The following is a 17,839-nucleotide window of genomic DNA, read 5'->3' on the forward strand; positions in this document are numbered from 1 at the left end:
GATCATAAAAGTGTCATGGCCGCAACCATGTGTGATTTGGATAAATCGTTTTCTTTCACATTATGAACTTTACAAGTGAGAACTGAAATGTCGAAGAAACAGAAAGGTCGGAAGACGGAATGGAACGAATGTGTGAAGTGTAAACTAATTGTCAGTGATCGTGATGTCAACATTCACAGAGAACAATGCGGTGACGAACGTTGTAATCACGGTTTTGTAAAGGACGGTATTTTGCATGGAGTTATCTCCCCCTCCTTGGCTTCAGCAGGTGGGCTTAGTAACCATATCATCATCGGTTGTAGGACCCTATTTCAATTGATTGGAAAATAAATTGTGGAATAATTACAGACACCATGTTGTATGGAAAACACTACAATATGTTAAGCTTGATGACAATGCTTCTTCTCATCCATATCAAGTTAATTGCTACCAACACCCTCTAACCTGGTAACAAACAGGGAACACAGAGCTCTAGATAAGCTTTTTGCAATCTGGGTATTTTACCCATGGCGTCTGTTATAAATGGGTACTACTGATCTTCAGTAGGTACTCAAATTTGGCGAAACCCATCCTTTTTAAAAGTGGGTATTTTCTATGTCAGTAATTTAAACAAATTTTTTTAAAAAGATAACTATAGGGCTCCAGTTGTTTGTACTTCAGACATTAACACATGTTAATGGCCCTTGTTTAAAGAGAAATACAAAATATATGAAGTTTTAAGTTACTTTATTATTTGACTTGTACAGTGACCATATTGAAATACAAACATGTCGGCATGAATGTCATTTTAAACTGGTTCTGTTAACTGCAGCATGGTCTAATTTTATCAGATTGTTTATGGAAAGATAACCACGGAAACTTAATTTTCCATGCATCCTGAGTTTTTTTCAAAAGTCTATTGCTGTCATGTTTCTTCGCCGGTGCATGAGTGACAGAGTTAGGTGTTAAGCAAATCTGTCAATATTCTGTCGATAACAATCTCTGATTCAAAACAATTTCTAATAAGTTCATCAATAATTTCTTTTGCAATGACAGAATTTTCAAAAGATCGATTTTGATCAGTGACAAATGTATATCTAGACTTTCTGACAAGACGAGCGATTTCATTAGATGATATTTTCAGAAGAACTAATCAAAATGAGTGTTACAAACATAACTAGCTGCATTAGTGCAATTGTTTCTCTCTGTAGTTCATAGGTGAGGAGAAACAGGGTTTAACGTCGTGCTGGAGAATATTTCGCTCATATGACGACGTGCATGCGTGTGTATGTGTGGCTGCTTGTACTAGCCCAGACTTAGGCTGATTTTATGGTGCTAGCTCACTGAGATACCATGCCGCAGTCAAGCATGAATACCCCACTCAGACACATTATACTGACCCAGAGCCGACCAGTCCTTGTTTTACCCATTAATGTCGAGTGCCAGGCAGGGACCAACAAGTACCATATTTTAATGTCTCTTGGTATGACGCAGCCGGTGATTGAACCTGTGACCTTTTACTCTCCGGGCGGACGCCTAACCACTACACCACGGAGGCGGTCCCTGTAGTTCATAAAGTATACAGTTTAATAGTGAAATTCATTCAATAATCTACACGATTCTCTCATAACATTTGACAGTTAGCTACTTACTGTTACGCATTGTTTTTACCGGTAAGTCATGGTAAGCAAGTCAACAACTAACCAAAACATTTCTGTAATTTCCTTTGCATATTTGGGACTTTACAGATATATTTTAGTGCATATTTTGGAAATTTCAATGCTTATTTTATGCAGATATTTTAGCCTATCTAGACTTCTGGAACAAATCAATATTAGTCTAATAATTAGAACACCCCATAGATAGCTTGATGAAGTAAGTTGAATGCATCCTCGATAGTCTCCAGGGTATACATTACGATAAATCTCCACTAGTACCCTGGATGCATCTATGGCTTGGCCCGATAATTTATTACCTCCCTTTGCTGGCTCCACATTCTCACAGTAGCCAATCGGCTAAGCCTCCCTTACAACCGAGCTTGCCAGTCTCAGCAAAGATAGCTGTCGCAGCCACGAAGGTTTGTTTGCAGTGCGACTCAGATTTGGGGGGGAAATCATACAGACAAATTGACAGGTCTGAAACCTTAAAAAATATATGCAAGAACTCTTTCTACCACTTTCAGAGTACCTCTGCAACAATTATGTTGCCAAGTTTAATCAGTTAGATAAAAGAAGTGAAAGTGAGTTGTGACTGGAATGCTCAACTTCCCAGCGTAGACACCTGATTGGATAAAAAGCCAGCCAAGGGAGGTAATAAAATCATTGGGCCAAGCCGTAGAGGCATCCAGGGTGTAGTGGATATTTATCAGAACGTATACCCTGGAGATTATTGAGGATGGTTGAATGAGACAGTTACAGTTTTCATGATGTTGTTCAGACAGCATAGCAGATAACCAATGACAGTTCGCTGAAGGGGTCATCGGCATAGGTACTACAGATATGTAGGTATGTATGCAGAAATGTACCCTTAACAAAGTGAGTATACAGAAACTCTATCCTGAACGGTGGACGAGTCCATGTTCCACAACCCCAAACTGAAACATATACATGTAGCTGTTACCGTTCAGCTGATTACCAGTTGTAAATTGTGCATTGTGAAATATTTGCTACTGTGGATGCTTGTTTCTTGCATAATGAAATCAAATGCATCTAATGCAACAATATGACAGTTTCGATCAAGAAACTGCGCAATGCAGAATGGATTCGCCCTTTGGTACGTTTCTGTGTTCATATTTTGACTAGGGTATATTTCTGTTTGCAGAAACATATCTGGGGTACACATCTGTAGTACCTGTCAGAGGTGGAAATAACCCATTGCCCGACGCCCGAGTCCAGTGTTTTTTTTCTGTCGGGCAAGCAAATTTGTATATCACACTGTACCGGTGTCCAGTTGATATTCCAATGTTAATTATGTTGTTTGTTTATAAAATCAACAAGAAAACGGCCGGTATAGTGGAAAAATTATCAGGGCAAGTGATTTTACATGTGCCACTGTACCGGAGTACACTAGCAATTTTAAAGTTATTTCCACCCCTGCCTGTGCTGACAATGACACTTTCAGCAACAGTTACTGACACTTCCAAAGGTTCAGTTGGAAAAATAATGCTTCTTTCTTAGCTGTGCTTTCGATTCCCCATGATTTGGTACAATGTGTGAAGCTCATTTCTGGTGTCCCCTGCCGTGATGTTGCTGCAATATTACTAAAAGCAGTGTAAAACCTCACTCACCCACTCACTTCCTAGGCTGAAATTGCTGTAGAAATGGTGCAGGTATCACTTCTCGTGTACTTTTCAATTACCAGATTTACATAGACTTTGGGGGCGTTGGGGTAGCCTAGTGGTTAAAGCGTTCACTTGTCACGCCAAAGACCCGGGTCCTATTCCCCACATGGGTACAATGTGTGAAGCCCATTTCTGGTGTCCCCTGCCGTGATGTTGCTGCAATATTACTAAAAGCAGTGTAAAACCTCACTCACTCACTACCTAGTCTGAAATTGCTGTAGAAATGGTGCAGGTATCACTTCTTGTGTACTTTTCAATTACCAGAATTACATAGACTTTGGGGGGTGGTGCAGTAGCCTAGTGGTTAAAGCGTTAGTCGTCACGCCGAAGACCTGGGTTCGATTCCCCACATGGGCACAATGTGTGAAGCCCATTTTTGGTGTCCCCCGCCGTGACATTGCTGGAGTATTGCTAAAAACGGCGTAAAACTAAACTCAGTCAGTCAGTCAGTCAGACATAGTCTTTGGGGGCGTTGGGGTAGCCTAGTGGTTAAAGCGTTCACTTGTCACGCCAAAGACCTGGGTTCTATTCCCCACATGGGTACAATGTGCGAAGCCCATTTCCGGTGTCTCCAGTTGTGATATTGCTGGAATATTTCTAAAAGCGCCTTAAAACCAAACTTACTCACTCACACATGGACTTTGTAAACATTAACTGTATGTCATATGCCATATTGCCTTTGGATTTTTTGGTAACAATAAGACAGGATACTATTATGGATGTGAACTTCTTTATCTTATTAAGATGCAGCATTTTGGTATAAAGTAAATATCTTATGATAAAACTTGGAATGTCTTACAGAGTATATTTGGACAATGTTTGAAATTTTAGATCACACAATTGTGGGCAGAAATGGAAGCATGGTGTGCAATGAACCAAGGGTTAACTTTGTGGCATTCAAAGCATGGGTAATGTTTCGCTTAAGGGACCGTTCATAATTTATTGATAGGAGGCCCTGGGGTGATAATGATTTTCATGGAGAAGCATGTACAATGTGAATGACCTCCCTAAAAATTTATGTCCAAAGTAAGTGAACCCTCCCGTGTGTCATGTACAAAATCAGTGAGAAATTTTGCATAAATATTTTGCATTTTCGAGCTAAGTAACCTTTAGATTTAACCCACTAACTTGATTATAGAGACCAAAATTGCAGCCTGAGGGTTCACATGTTAAATTTGTCATGGGTAAAGGGGCGGTGGGGTAGCCTAATGGTTAAAGTGTCTGCTCGTCACGCTGAAAACCCGGGTTCGAATCCCCACATGGGTACATTGTGTGAAGCCCATTTCTGGTGTCCCCCGCCATGATGTTGCTGGAATATTGCTAAAAGCCGGGGTCAGTCAGTCAGTATTCATAATGGTTATCTCAGTGAGCTGCACTCCAGCCTAAGTCTGGGCTAGTACATGCAGCCACAAACCACTGGGTTATTCTTAATTAAACCCAACCACCTATGAACTACAGAGAGAAACAATTGCATTAATGCAGCTAGTTATGTTTGTAACACCCATTTCTGAGTAGTTCTTCTGAAAATATCATCTAATGAAATTGCTGGTCAGATAGTTAGATATACATTGTTTATCAAGAGAGATGACATCACGGAAATGTGTGCATTTCGCTCTCTAAAACATCATCTCAAAGTAAGATTTCGGCAATTGTCACTGATCAAAATCGATCTTTTGAAAATTCTGTCATTGCAAAAGAAATTATTGATGAACTTAAGGCTTACTTGCTCTACTCAGAAAACACCACAATAAAGTCTTTGGTTTCAGCAGTTATGAGTTAATACAGTAAAAATGGAAGACTTCTCTGTTTTGTGTTGGTTTAATGCAGCTGTAAAATCAGCTGTTTCAATCAGCTGTTTGCTGGGATTTGATACCTCTGACTAACCAATGTGTATTTTCCAAATTCCTGTTTATGAATATGACTTACTAATGAGGATTATTAGCTGGAAACATACTAGAAGTGTCATGACTGTTGTTTTCAGCCCATGCTTTCTGTTTATCTTTTAGATCTGAAGGTGCCAAAGACACGTAAAGATGACATAATTGCTGTACATCCTAGCACTATGCTACTATGTGGCCTTGCTCTAGGAAAACCCTGTATTATCAACTCTAAAGTTGTCAAGACATGTTGGCCTTCAACTGTTGGGAGTTTAACTGGTGTCTACGTTGATGAGAAAACCTTGGCTGACATCGGCAGCAAGAAGGAGGATGTCGTCACAGTGGAGAGTTTTGGTGGAGTGGAAGCACTTGCTGAAGAAGTCATATTAGAATCCAAGTAAGCATGGGATGTAGTTACAAATAGACTGTACTGTTTCAGATATTATGATAACTAACAGGACTTAATGCCTCATCAGGAGTCTGGGTTAAAATGGTCCCCAGAGACTAGTGTTGTTCTGTGAGAGGTGACATTTAGGATCAGGTGATCAAGCTGGGTGAATTTCAGTTATCACAGTATTTTATGTTTTGCAGAAACGTTCTTATTTTAGTAGTTTCATTGACATCATTTTGATTTCATTCCTGTTTTCTTCCAGAGAATGGAGACCAGTATACTCTGATAAAAACTGTAAGAACAGCTTCAAACATAAACTATGTAAGTTACATCTTCATATTTTTCAAAATGACTTCCATAATGTTTTTGACATGTTACATTTTGCGATGGTAAATATTATGGAAATTTGATAGTGATTTTTCAGTACTGATACAGTGCTACTGTTCAATGAAGGCTTGAAATTTCAAGTGCATAGTTGAAAGGTATTGGAAAAAACATTTGGCTTGAGATTGTAGTTTACTGGGTTTTAAGTAAGTTTGGGGGTCAATTTTTTAGGGTCAATGCATTTGGGAACAAGTTAATGGGTGTCCTCCCAAAAGTTAGATGTCCCAAAAGTTAGACGTGTTAAAACAACAAAGGTTATGGTTGATTGCACTGAGGTTCACTACACTGTTACCTTCGTTAATTAATGGACTAGTCCAAATGTACTAATCCAAACATAAAGAGAAGAGATTATGACAATGACTTTATTTGACATAAAATAAAATAAGTTAATTCAACAAGATACTTTAAATGATCAATGGATGACTTTGTAATGACTTTATTTGGCATAAAAACAAAATATGTTAATTTAACAAGATAATTTAAATGGTCAATCAAATCATTCAAGATTTAAGATTTCACATCTTTCCCATCATTCACTATACAGGCAAGAATGTCAACCAAGTCTGAGCAAATGCCCAACTTCATCAAATAATCTATAATCATGTTATGATAAAATTGAACATTGTGAAAACACATTTTGAGAACCCAGTGATTGAGTAAGTCAGTCAACATTAGTACCGGTATTCTGATCAAAGTATTTCTGTACAAATGTGAAAACCATCTCGTTCTCGTTAGTGTATGGGACAGGTTCATTATATCAGTGGGTAAGACTAGGTTGTAATCACAGTCACGTCTGATTGATTTGTCTGACAAATGGGATGTATGCCTTTTGGGACGTCTAACTTTAGGAGTAAACCAGTTAATGTACTTATTCAAAGAGTGCAGCATGGGAACTCTCAGATGTATAACGAATGTAACTTCAGACTGAATATACCACAAGAGGGAGATAATTTTATTTCACATTTTCTTTGTTAACACAGAGGTAGAATGCAAAATGAAAGCATAAATATTGTGATAATTTATTTGCTTATGATTTCCTGAAAAAAATTGAAATGTAAGATTTAAAAAATTGTCAGTCATGTGTTTGAAACAACATTGTTATCGATATTGCAACATTTTATATTCTGCCAAATTTAGAGCAGGCTAATGTGGAAAGTAAGATAGTAAATTGACAAAGCCCTGATGGCAGGAGGATTGACCATTGAAATGGACATATGTCCAGCAATATTGGGGGACCACACAGATTTAGGCCACCTATGTATACCTATGTATATTAAAACTTCATATGCATTTTGTTTCAGTGAACAGATATTTGTGTGAAGGAAACGCAGTTACTTTATCATATTTTGGTCAGCAGTGTGAATTTCAAGTAAAATGCCTGAAGGCAATGGTGAAGCAACTCTGTCTTGTTGAAGTGATACCTGTCAATCAACCTGACTTGTCGTTATCTGACAGCATGGCCAGTCTCAACTTATCCGACATTTCATTCAATGAGTTGAAGGATGAATCCAGTCAGTCTGACTCTACCTGCTCCAGCATGAACCAATCAGTGTCAACACCCAAAACACCTGACAGTAAAACCAGTACAGTGGAAGTCACCAGTCCGCGAGCATTTCAAACTCCAGTCATCCATAGACACAGAAAATCAAGGAAATGTGAAAAGTTTTGTAAAGTTGTGTCGTCTACGAAGGTGACAGTGGTGGATGCTAATGTTAAAGAGGACGCTGATGTCGTACGCAATGCTGGAGTCATGTTGGATGACGTTGGAGGTTTGTCCGAGCAAGTGAAGCAGATAACAGAGATGGTGCAGATTCCCCTCACCAACCCGGAGCTGTTCAAGTCTTATGGTGAGAATATGGCCCTGTAGAAACTGAAATGAAACACTGATGATGATGATGATGATGATGATGATGATTATTATAGAAAGCATGATGGTGGTAGTGGTGATGGATGGATGGATGGATGGATGGATGGAGGTGACTGATGTAGTAGATGATGTGAATGTTGGTGATAGTGATGTCTGTCATGCTAATGATGGTGTTGCTATATTGAGTTGGTGTTGTTTTACACTGCTTCTTAGCAATATTCCAGCAATATCTCGGCGGGGGACACCAGAAATGGGCTTCACCCAATGTACCCATGTGGGGAATCAAACCCGGGTCTTCGGCGCAATGAGCGAATGCTTTATCCACTAGGCTACCCCACCGTCCCTGTCGCTATATCATAATGGTGGTGATGGTGACGCTTGTGGGAGAGGAGAATGGTAGTTTCAGGTTCATGGTTCTTTGGTGGATGGTGTTGATGATGCTGATAGTGATGTCTTTGATGAGGCTCTTGAAGCTGGGTTTAGTTTGGGAAAAGTAATGGATTACTAGTAGTTAATTCACTTTATTTCATATCTCTGTGCCATTGTACTCTGTTTAATGTATATCGCATGTTTCTCGTGTGGATTTGTTATTAGAATTTGACCCCATCAACCCATTCATGCCGTACAGAGCGACTTGGGTGGTCAGATACACTGACTTAACTGATTGTGTCTTTTTGTGTGCCAATTAGGGCTGCAACAATTCACCCAGACCTCGATTTGATTTGATTTTCGATATTGGACCCTCAATTCGATTCAATTTTCGATATTGAACCCTCGATTCAATCATTTTCGATTTGATTCTTCATACAAGTAAAAACATCAGATTTCATTTAACTCTCAGAGTTGGCTTTTTTATCGTGAAATCCATTGTCAACTTGGCAATGTCTACTAACAACAATTGTCATTTTATAATTAGCCTGGCGTCAACCAATCACGTTTCACCTTATTTCAGCGCTCCAAACTGCTTGAGTCGGAGTCAAAGTTACGTTCTGGCTGTGTGGAAATAATTTAAATAGGTATTCAAATATCGAATCGAAAAAGTGATAATGGTTATCGAAAATCGAAACTAAGGTGTTAGATTCAATTTTCAATGAATCGAACCGATAATAATAATAATGCTAATTTTTGCGCCTAGAATCCAACACGATGCTGCTCTCTGGAGTTACATGACTACCCTGATGGAATTGTACTTTCAAAGCCGCTACTAAGCGCTTCGTATAGGTCCGTTCATCCGCTTCTCAGGTACCCATTTTGAACAGCTGGGTGGACTGAGTGCAATGTGGACCAAGTGCCTTGCTCAGGGACACAACACAGTATGAGACCCAGGCCACAAATTTTGGTGTGTAGTAGATGATGTTAATGTTGGTGATAGTGATGTCTGTCATCATGCTAATGATGGTGTTGCTATATTGAGTTGGTGTTGTTTTACACTGCTTCTTAGCAATATTCCAGCAATATCTCGTCGGGGGACACCAGAAATGGGCTTCACCCAATGTACCCATGTGGGGAATCAAACCCGGGTCTTCGGCGCAATGAGCGAATGCTTTATCCACTAGGCTACCCCACCGTCCCTGTCGCTATATAATAATGGTGGTGATGGTGACGCTTGTGGGAGAGGAGAATGGTAGTTTCAGGTTCATGGTTCTTTGGTGGATGGTGTTGATGATGCTGATAGTGATGTCTTTGATGAGGCTCTTGAAGCTAGGTTTAGTTTGGGAAAAGTAATGGATTACTAGTAGTTAATTCACTTTATTTCGTATCTCTGTGCCATTGTAATCCGTTTAATGTATATCGCATGTTTATCGTGTGGATTTGTTATTAGAATTTGACCCCATCAACCCATTCATGCCGTACAGAGCGACTTGGGTGGTCAGATACACTGACTTAACTGATTGTGTCTTTTTGTGTGCCAATTAGGGCTGCAACGATTCACCCAGACCTCGATTTGATTCGATTTTCGATATTGGACGCTCAATTCGATTCGATTTTCGATATTGGACCCTCGATTCAATCATTTTCGATTTGATTCTTCATGCAAGTAAAAACATCAGATTTTATTTAACGTTCAGAGTTGGCTTTTTTATCATGAAATACATCGTCAACTTGGCGATGTCTACTAACAACAATTGTCATTTTATTATTAGCCTGGCGTCAATCAATCACGTTTCACCTTATTTCAGCGCTCCAAACTGCTTGAGTTGGAGTCAAAATTACGTTCTGGCTGTGTGGAAATAATTTGAATAGGTATTCAAATATCAAATCGAAAAAGTAATAATGGTTATCGAAAAATCGAAACTAAGGTGTTAGATTCAATTGTCAATAAATCAAACCGAATCGTTGCAGCCCTAGTGCCGATTAATAATAATAATAATGCTAATTTTTGCGCCTAGAATCCAACACGATGCTGCTCTCTGGAGTTACATAACTACCCTGATGGAATTGTACTTTCAAAGCCGCTACTAAGCGCTTCACGCGACCGTATAGGTCTGTACATCCGCTTCTCAGGTACCCATTTTGAACAGCTGGGTGGACTGAGTGCAACGTGGACAAAGTGCCTTTCCCAGGGACACAACACAGTATGAGACCCAGGTCACAAATTTTGGTGTCTCCACCTGGATTCCGAACCTGGGCCTTTGGCGTGAGAGGCCAGCATGCTAACCACTACACCACTGTGCTCCACAAATTACATGGATCTTTGCACACAATATCATTTGCTGGTGTGTTTGGTCAAGACTCACTTATTTACAGGTCACTTCCCATAGCTGGAATATCACAGAGAGTGGCCAGGCATGAGGCAACAAACACTATCCTGATATACTGATGCTTGTTCTCTTTCAGGCCTTGTCCCTCCCAGGGGAGTGTTGATCCATGGGCCGTCCGGCACAGGGAAGACCCTTCTAGCACGAGCTGTGGCCGCTAGTCTCAACATCAACGTCCTGCACGTGACAGGTCCGCAGATCTGGAGCAAGTATGTCATGATGATGATTGATTTAAGCAAGTCTTTTATGGCTTAAGATAAACATGTTTCTATGTCATGTTGCTTCACTCTACATTCTTCAATATTCCAGATAGATGATATAGTCTGTAAATAATCAAATCTTGACTGGGAAGTACAGTAATTGATATCATAATATTGGGATATGATGACAGGCTTTAACTGATCTAGCTAATGTGGCAGCTCAATCCTGTCGCTTATCATGACAAGGTATGGTTTGCTGAAGACTAATTATGATCTAGATCTTCACAGGGAAGATAAACTTATAGATGATGATTATTGATAGTAGCAAGTTGATGCTTCATCATAAGATCAACACTTCCTTCATGTGCATTCTTTCTTCTCAGATTCTTTGGAGAAACAGAAAGTAAGCTGAGGAATATTTTCAAGTCTGCCCAAGAAATGTAAGTAAAAATTGAAAATAGATATGTTTTGTAACCTATAACATATCTGTGCAGTTAACGCAAGGCAACGGCATACTGCTTTCTGATTTCTATTTTGAGGTGGGCTCTATCCTGGCACCTCAAGCTCACTGGATCACTTGTATGGTGCCTTAGACAGCTCGCCCACCATGCCCCCTTACATTGTGACAAATTACTTTTGTTGGGTGTAAATTCGTCAGGGGTTGTGCCTTTTATGTCCTGTGTCCGAGATATCTTTCAATAAATGCACATTACGTCAAAAATTGTCGTTTATTTGTTGATCAAAAGATGAAAGAGTAGGATGAGGGCCATTTCCAGCAAACTGTCAATTTGACGTCAGTCATTTATTTTAGGAGCATATAATCTGAAATATGTGTGTGCAAGTCCCGAAGAATATGCATGTTGTTCTCATTTAATTTTAATAACATTTTCTAAAAATTTTTCTTCTTCTTTAAACTGCACATCACATGAACAAAACACAACCCCTATTGTACCTGGTTCTTTATCAAAGTGGCCCATTATAAGATTACAGTGTTGTGAGTCCTTCATTCTGTCCCAGGGCTCCGAGCATCATTGTAATAGACGAACTCGATGCACTGTGCCCCAAGAGAGACAACTCTAACAGTGATCTTGAGAAGCGGGTGGTGGCCAGCCTGCTGACTCTCATGGATGGCATCGATGTATGTACTCGAATGTTGATACATGTTCACATACTGCACTGTTGGGATCAATGTTTACTCAAGTTGACCTATCTGTTTCTTGGACATTGTTTCAAATTATTTTTTATTACTAATCAACTGCTGTAAAAGAGATGCAGTAAAGCACTTTTGGAATGTGTATAGAAATAATCATTGATTCATAAGTGATGGCAAGGAGAAGAGGTTGCCAGAACCTGTTCCTGGTGTGTGATAGCCAACACGGAGGTTGTGTAGTTGCTATCCAGATTTATCTGAAATATTACTGGTAGCAGAATTGCATAATAATAATAATAATAATAATAAAAATAATAATAGTCCATTTGTAATGCGCATTTCTCCACGCATAATGCATGCTCGAAGCACCCAGAGTTGAAAGTACACAGCACAGGATTGAAATAAGTTAATTTGATACACTTCAGCATGTAGGGTAGGCTTTTTGAAACAGATAAGTTTTCAGATTTGATCTGAGTGACTTGATATATTTACAGTTCACTGTCATACATTGATTAAGAAATCAACATGAAGGTTTTGGAAAAGGACCTATTTGATTTGTTTGTTTCAGTGCAGTAGTGACAAGATGGTGGTTGTGCTTGGGGTGACCAGTAAACCGGACGCTTTGGATGCTGCGCTGAGACGTCCGGGTCGGTTTGACCGGGAGGTGGAGGTAGGGGTCCCCACTGCCAAACAGAGGCTGGAGGTAAGTACTGGGATGTCGGGGATCATACTTGTTTGGGGTTATTGGATTTCCTGGAAATATTATAAATAATGGCTCTATATTTAATAGTTGTTGAAAGGTTGTTTTTAGAATATTTGGTTTGATTAGACACCAAAGTGTCTTTTTGTGCTCTGTGTGTCTGTCAACATGTACATATTGTAATATTTTAAACCAGATTTAAGATAATCATCTATTTGACCCTTATGTCAGATACTTGAGAAGCTGTTGAAGAAGACCCCAAACACGCTGACCACTGAGGAGCTGGCAGATGTTGCTGATGCTGCTCATGGCTTTGTAGGGGCTGACCTGGCAGCAATTTGTAAAGAAGGTGGGTTTGTAGTTTTATTTGATCTGTTATATCGGTATTGTGCCTGCTGATCCATTGACTTCCCATGGACATCTGGGTTAGAACTGATCTTCAGCATGTTATGCTTGTCATAAGAAGCGACTAATGTAATCGAGTGGTCAGACGTGCCAACTTGGCTGGAGGATGTCATCTTATCCCACTTGCATAGATTGATGCTCATGGTGTCAATCACTGGATTGTCTTGTCCAGACCTGTTGTTTTACCGACTGCCATCATATTGTGAGAATATCCCTGAGTGCGACAGTAAGCAACAAGCAATAATAATCCATTGACTGCAGAGCTTGTTGGGCTTTGATGTCAAGGGAGATAACTCATGAACATTTCTCTCCCTCTACAGCTGGCCTGCATGCTGTGAAGAGGAAGATGGACACTGGGAATAAGCAGCTGTTGGTATGCAGGGAGGACGTGGTGTATGCCTTGTCAACTGTTCAGCCTAGTGCCATGAGGGAGGTGCAGCTGGAGGTGCCGAAGGTAATTAAGGGGCCAAGGGGAGTTTATTATTAGAGACAGTAGAGACAACTCGGTCCTTATTGGTAGTGAGACAAATGTGATGGAACGTGATGGTTGCTCATCAGCGGAGGGAGACTGGGTGGGAGTGACATGGAGTTAGGAGGTGATGTGATTTTGTGAGTTATGGGGTCACACTGGAATGACATTGAAAAATTATATGTTATATGTGGGATTTCACTTTCTCAGTAATTGGCATTGTGTTTTCACTTGGATGAAGATAGAATACAATTGGAAAAAAATATGTATGTATGTGTTAATTCTGTATTCTTGCAGGTTCTGTGGTCGGACATCGGTGGTCAGGCTGAGCTGAAACTAAAACTGAAACAGGCAATAGAGTGGCCCCTAAAACACCCTGAGTCTTTTAAGAGGCTCGGCATTAACCCTCCCAAAGGCCTGCTCATGTATGGACCTCCAGGATGCTCTAAGACTATGATAGCTAAAGCCCTGGCTACAGAGAGTGGCCTCAACTTTATAGCTGTCAAGGTAAATAACGAATAATGAGAGAAGATGAATAGCTAAGTGCAGTCAGAAGAATGTCAATGTGTACTCTTTTGAATTTGTGTATCCCCAAAGAAGAAGAATATATTTGATCCATCTTGAAACTCGGTAAACAAGGTTGATGATAAGCCACTGTGCTGTTCAGCACGTGATGATATCCTGTGTATATCTGGGGTTTGTAGTTGTTGAATTAGTTATATATCCTGTGTATATCCAGGGCCATGAATTGTTCAGCTAGTATATATCCTGTGTATATCCAAGGCCCTGAGTTGTTCAGCTAGTATATATCCTGTGTATATCCAGGGCCATGAGTTGTTCAGCTAGTATATATCCTGTGTATATCCAAGGCCCTAAGTTGTTCAGCTAGTATATATCCTGTGTATATCCAGGGCCATGAGTTGTTCAGCTAGTATATATCCAGTGTATATCCAGGGCCCTGAGTTGTTCAGCAAGTGATATATCCAGTGTATATCCAGGGCCCTGACTTGTTCAGCTAGTATATATACTGTGTATATCTGGGGCCCTGAGTTGTTCAGCTAGTATATATACTGTGTATATCTGGGGCCCTGACTTGTTCAGCTAGTATATATCCTGTGTATATCCAGGGCCATGAGTTGTTCAGCTAGTTGTATCCTGTGTATATATTCAGGGCCCTGAGTTGTTCAGCAAGTGATATATCCTGTGTCTATCCAGGGCCCTGAGTTGTTCAGCAAGTGGGTAGGGGAGTCTGAGCGTGCGGTGAGGGAAGTGTTCAGGAAGGCTCGTGCTGCTGCTCCGGCTGTGATCTTCTTTGATGAGATAGATGCCCTGGCTGTAGAGAGAGGGAGGTAGGTAGCCTCTGGACTCATGTCGACACATATACATGTCAGGGTGCCGTTGTACAAAGCGACCTGAGCGCTAAGGTGACCGTAACTCCCATACCTTAGCATAAACTTAAGGTAGCCTTAGCGCTAAGGTTGTTTTGTACAACGGCACCCTGGACAATCTGCATAACACCGAGGAAGGTGTTTTTTACACAGTTTTATAAAAGCTATCCATGAATGCCTTTTGTGGGAGTTGATAAGCTAACCTACACTAAGCTGACTCATCCTAACTACATTGAAATATGACTGAAGTTGCCACATGTGATAACTTGCTGTAGCATGGTAATTGCCGCTAGTTCGTATGGTTCAGACTTGGCTCATCTGGAGGCATGAATGTGGCAGACTTTACATCTGTCTGAGTCATGTTACGCCCACTGTTCTCAGTTCATCTTGAGACATTACTGTGGTATAAATCATGTTACACCTGTTCCCAGTTCTTCTGGAGGCAGTAACGTGGCAGACCGTGTACTTGCGCAGTTGCTGACGGAGATCGACGGAGTTGAGAAGCTACAGGATGTCACCATTGTTGCTGCCACCAACAGACCGGACATGATAGACCAGGTGGGAATGAATCTTACTTTCAATGTTTCTCTACATACAGAGGTCACTTGTGCTCGGTACTAGCCTCTGAGCAGGTCTCGATAAACCCTTGTAGAATTCATTGATAATACTTTTGAATCTTAAAGCCCGTGGAATAAGCTTGGACCTCCTGAGGCCATGAAATTTTGAAAAATGTCCAAATGGGTTTAAACCTCAATTCAGTCATCCAGTGCCAACACAATTAAAGCAGTGTACGGTGCAAGGTTGTATGACCTGTCTGGTGTAGTGTGTCATTCCCAGTGTACACTGATGCATGTGCTATGAGTCACTAGCATTTTTTCAGACTGACAGTCTTTTTGTAAAGAGACTCATGTAGGAGAAATATTTGTCTTCAAAATGTGATTTCCATCACTGTGCAATCAACTTTCTATCGCAGGCCCTACTGCGTCCTGGGAGAATTGATCGGATCCTATATGTTCCCTTGCCCTCACCAGACACACGGAAGGAAATATTTCAGCTGCATCTGAAGCGGATGCCTGTTGATGTTGATGTCAGTGTGGATGATCTGGTTGAGGAGACTGACAAATACTCAGGGGCTGAGGTGTGTATTGCTATAATCTGAGAATGTTCCTGTGTATGCATCACTGTTAGGTCGAGGGCTTCTTTGACCTTTGCTTGTGGTTTATTTCTTCCCAAATCCCTGTAGTCATAAAAAATCTCAATATAACATTTAGCATTTACTTTTAGCCTCCAAATACATTCGTCAGTAAACTGTGCTATGTTATGGAACATTACATGCTTTATATCAAAAGGACCTGTGAACATCTGGGTTAGAATTGGTCTTTAGCAACCCATGCTTGTTTTAAGAGGGGACTAACGGGACTGGGTGGCCAGACTGACGGACTGCTGTGATATTGCTGTAATATTGCTAAAAGCGGTGTAAAACTAAACTCACTCATACTTACGGACTTGGTTGACATGTCACACATGTTCTTGATCATTGGATTGTCGGGTCCAGACTTGACTGTTCAAATTTTCATGCTTAGAGTAGGGCTCATTTGACCTTTGTGAGTTCTGCGACTAAAACTCAGTATGTCACTATTACATGGCCTGTCTTGTTCAGGGCTTGGAGGAATGTAGTCAAGCACTGTAGTAAAGCTGTGTATTATTGCCAGTGGTAAAGTCATCATTTGAATACTGGTTACACAAGACTGTATGTATTTTTGCAGGTGTCAGCAGTATGTCACGAGGCAGCACTGTTTGCTCTACAGGAAGATATCCACATCTGTGTCGTCGCTCACAGACATTTCACGGAGGCTCTGACCACAGTGAAGCCTCGTATCAGTCACCAGAAACTTCTGTTTTATGAGACATACAGCAAACAGAGCGGCCTGCATGCTCTGTGACAGATTACAAATAACTGCAAGTGCTTCTCACATGGTGCCCCTGCTTGGAGACTGAAATGTTGGTGGTTCCAGGCTGACCATCAGCTATGAAACAACTTTAAAAGATGGTGCTTATTGGTTACTTTCTTGCTGTTTTGCATCAAAGGAACACGGACTGGTCAGCTCAAAGTCAGTGTGGGGTGCTATGTCCAAATGGGTATCACCTGTATTATGTTAAACTGTGGTAAGGTAGTTCAGTTGGCTGGCCCTACGGAACCAGTATTTCCCCAGACTGTACAAGCCATCACACAAGAACACACACACATGTGCAAGCTGTTACATGTAAGGGGCGGTGGGGTAGCCTAGTGGTTAAAGCGTTGTCTCGTCATGCTGAAGACCCGGGTTCGAATCCCCACATGGGTACAATGTGTGAAGCCCATTTCTGGTGTCCCCCATTGTGATGTTGCTGGAATATTGCTAAAAGCGGCGTAAAACCAAACTCAGTCAGTCAGTCAGTGTTACATGCAATAGTCTAGAATGGGTTTTAAAACTAATCTCACCTCACCAATTTGAAGGTGCACATGTAAATTATGTTTGTACGAACATTCTTCAGCTGTGTGCTTCTGATTCATCATCTGTACTGTGAAACACTGACCCACATTTCATACACAGATGTAATCATTGTCAGGAGCAAGTACAGTGTTTCAAAGTCTGTGACATTTTGAAATTTGCTAATAAATACATTTTCTACATGTTGAGTTGAAGTGTGACAATTGTAACCTGATGGTCTGTTCACAGGAATAGTTTATTTAGCTGAGTCAGGATATCATTAATGACAAGAGTAATCTGATAAGGGGCCAATGTGAGAGTGGAAGGTTGCTGGTTCGATCCCTGGCAGCGTCATACCAAAAGACGTTAAAATATGGTACTTGTTGGTCCCTGCCTTGTGCTCGGCATTAATGGGTACAACAAGGACTGGTCGGCTCGGAGTCAGTATAATGTGTCTGA

The 17,839-nt window shown here is 40.7% G+C and overlaps 1 protein-coding gene across 1 annotated transcript; it reads left to right on the forward strand.

Moving 5' to 3' along the window:
* The first annotated feature begins 9 nt into the window (after positions 1-9).
* On the forward strand, positions 10-17,583 carry LOC124283125 (ATPase family protein 2 homolog). Its single transcript, XM_046719155.1, has 15 exons — positions 10-268; positions 5,326-5,593; positions 5,850-5,908; positions 7,273-7,818; positions 10,677-10,806; positions 11,181-11,237; positions 11,815-11,935; positions 12,516-12,650; positions 12,879-12,996; positions 13,373-13,506; positions 13,819-14,028; positions 14,737-14,870; positions 15,341-15,467; positions 15,883-16,047; positions 16,676-17,583. The coding sequence occupies exons 1-15, from the start codon at positions 88-90 to the stop codon at positions 16,850-16,852; spliced, it is 2,562 nt and encodes an 853-aa protein (XP_046575111.1). The 5' UTR covers positions 10-87; the 3' UTR covers positions 16,853-17,583.
* The last annotated feature ends 256 nt before the right edge of the window (positions 17,584-17,839 follow it).

Source organism: Haliotis rubra, unplaced genomic scaffold (assembly GCF_003918875.1).
Source record: "Haliotis rubra isolate DU_JTF1 unplaced genomic scaffold, ASM391887v1 Scf31, whole genome shotgun sequence".
Classification (NCBI taxonomy): Eukaryota; Metazoa; Mollusca; class Gastropoda; order Lepetellida; family Haliotidae; genus Haliotis; species Haliotis rubra.

Coding starts and splice junctions, on each gene's coding strand:
- LOC124283125 (XM_046719155.1), top strand. CDS start 88: ATGTCGAAGAAACAGAAAGGTCGGAAGACGGAATGGAACGAATGTGTG. Junction 269..5,325: donor CCCCTCCTTGGCTTCAGCAG/GTGGGCTTAGTA, acceptor TTTATCTTTTAG/ATCTGAAGGTGCCAAAGACA. Junction 16,048..16,675: donor ACAAATACTCAGGGGCTGAG/GTGTGTATTGCT, acceptor GTATTTTTGCAG/GTGTCAGCAGTATGTCACGA.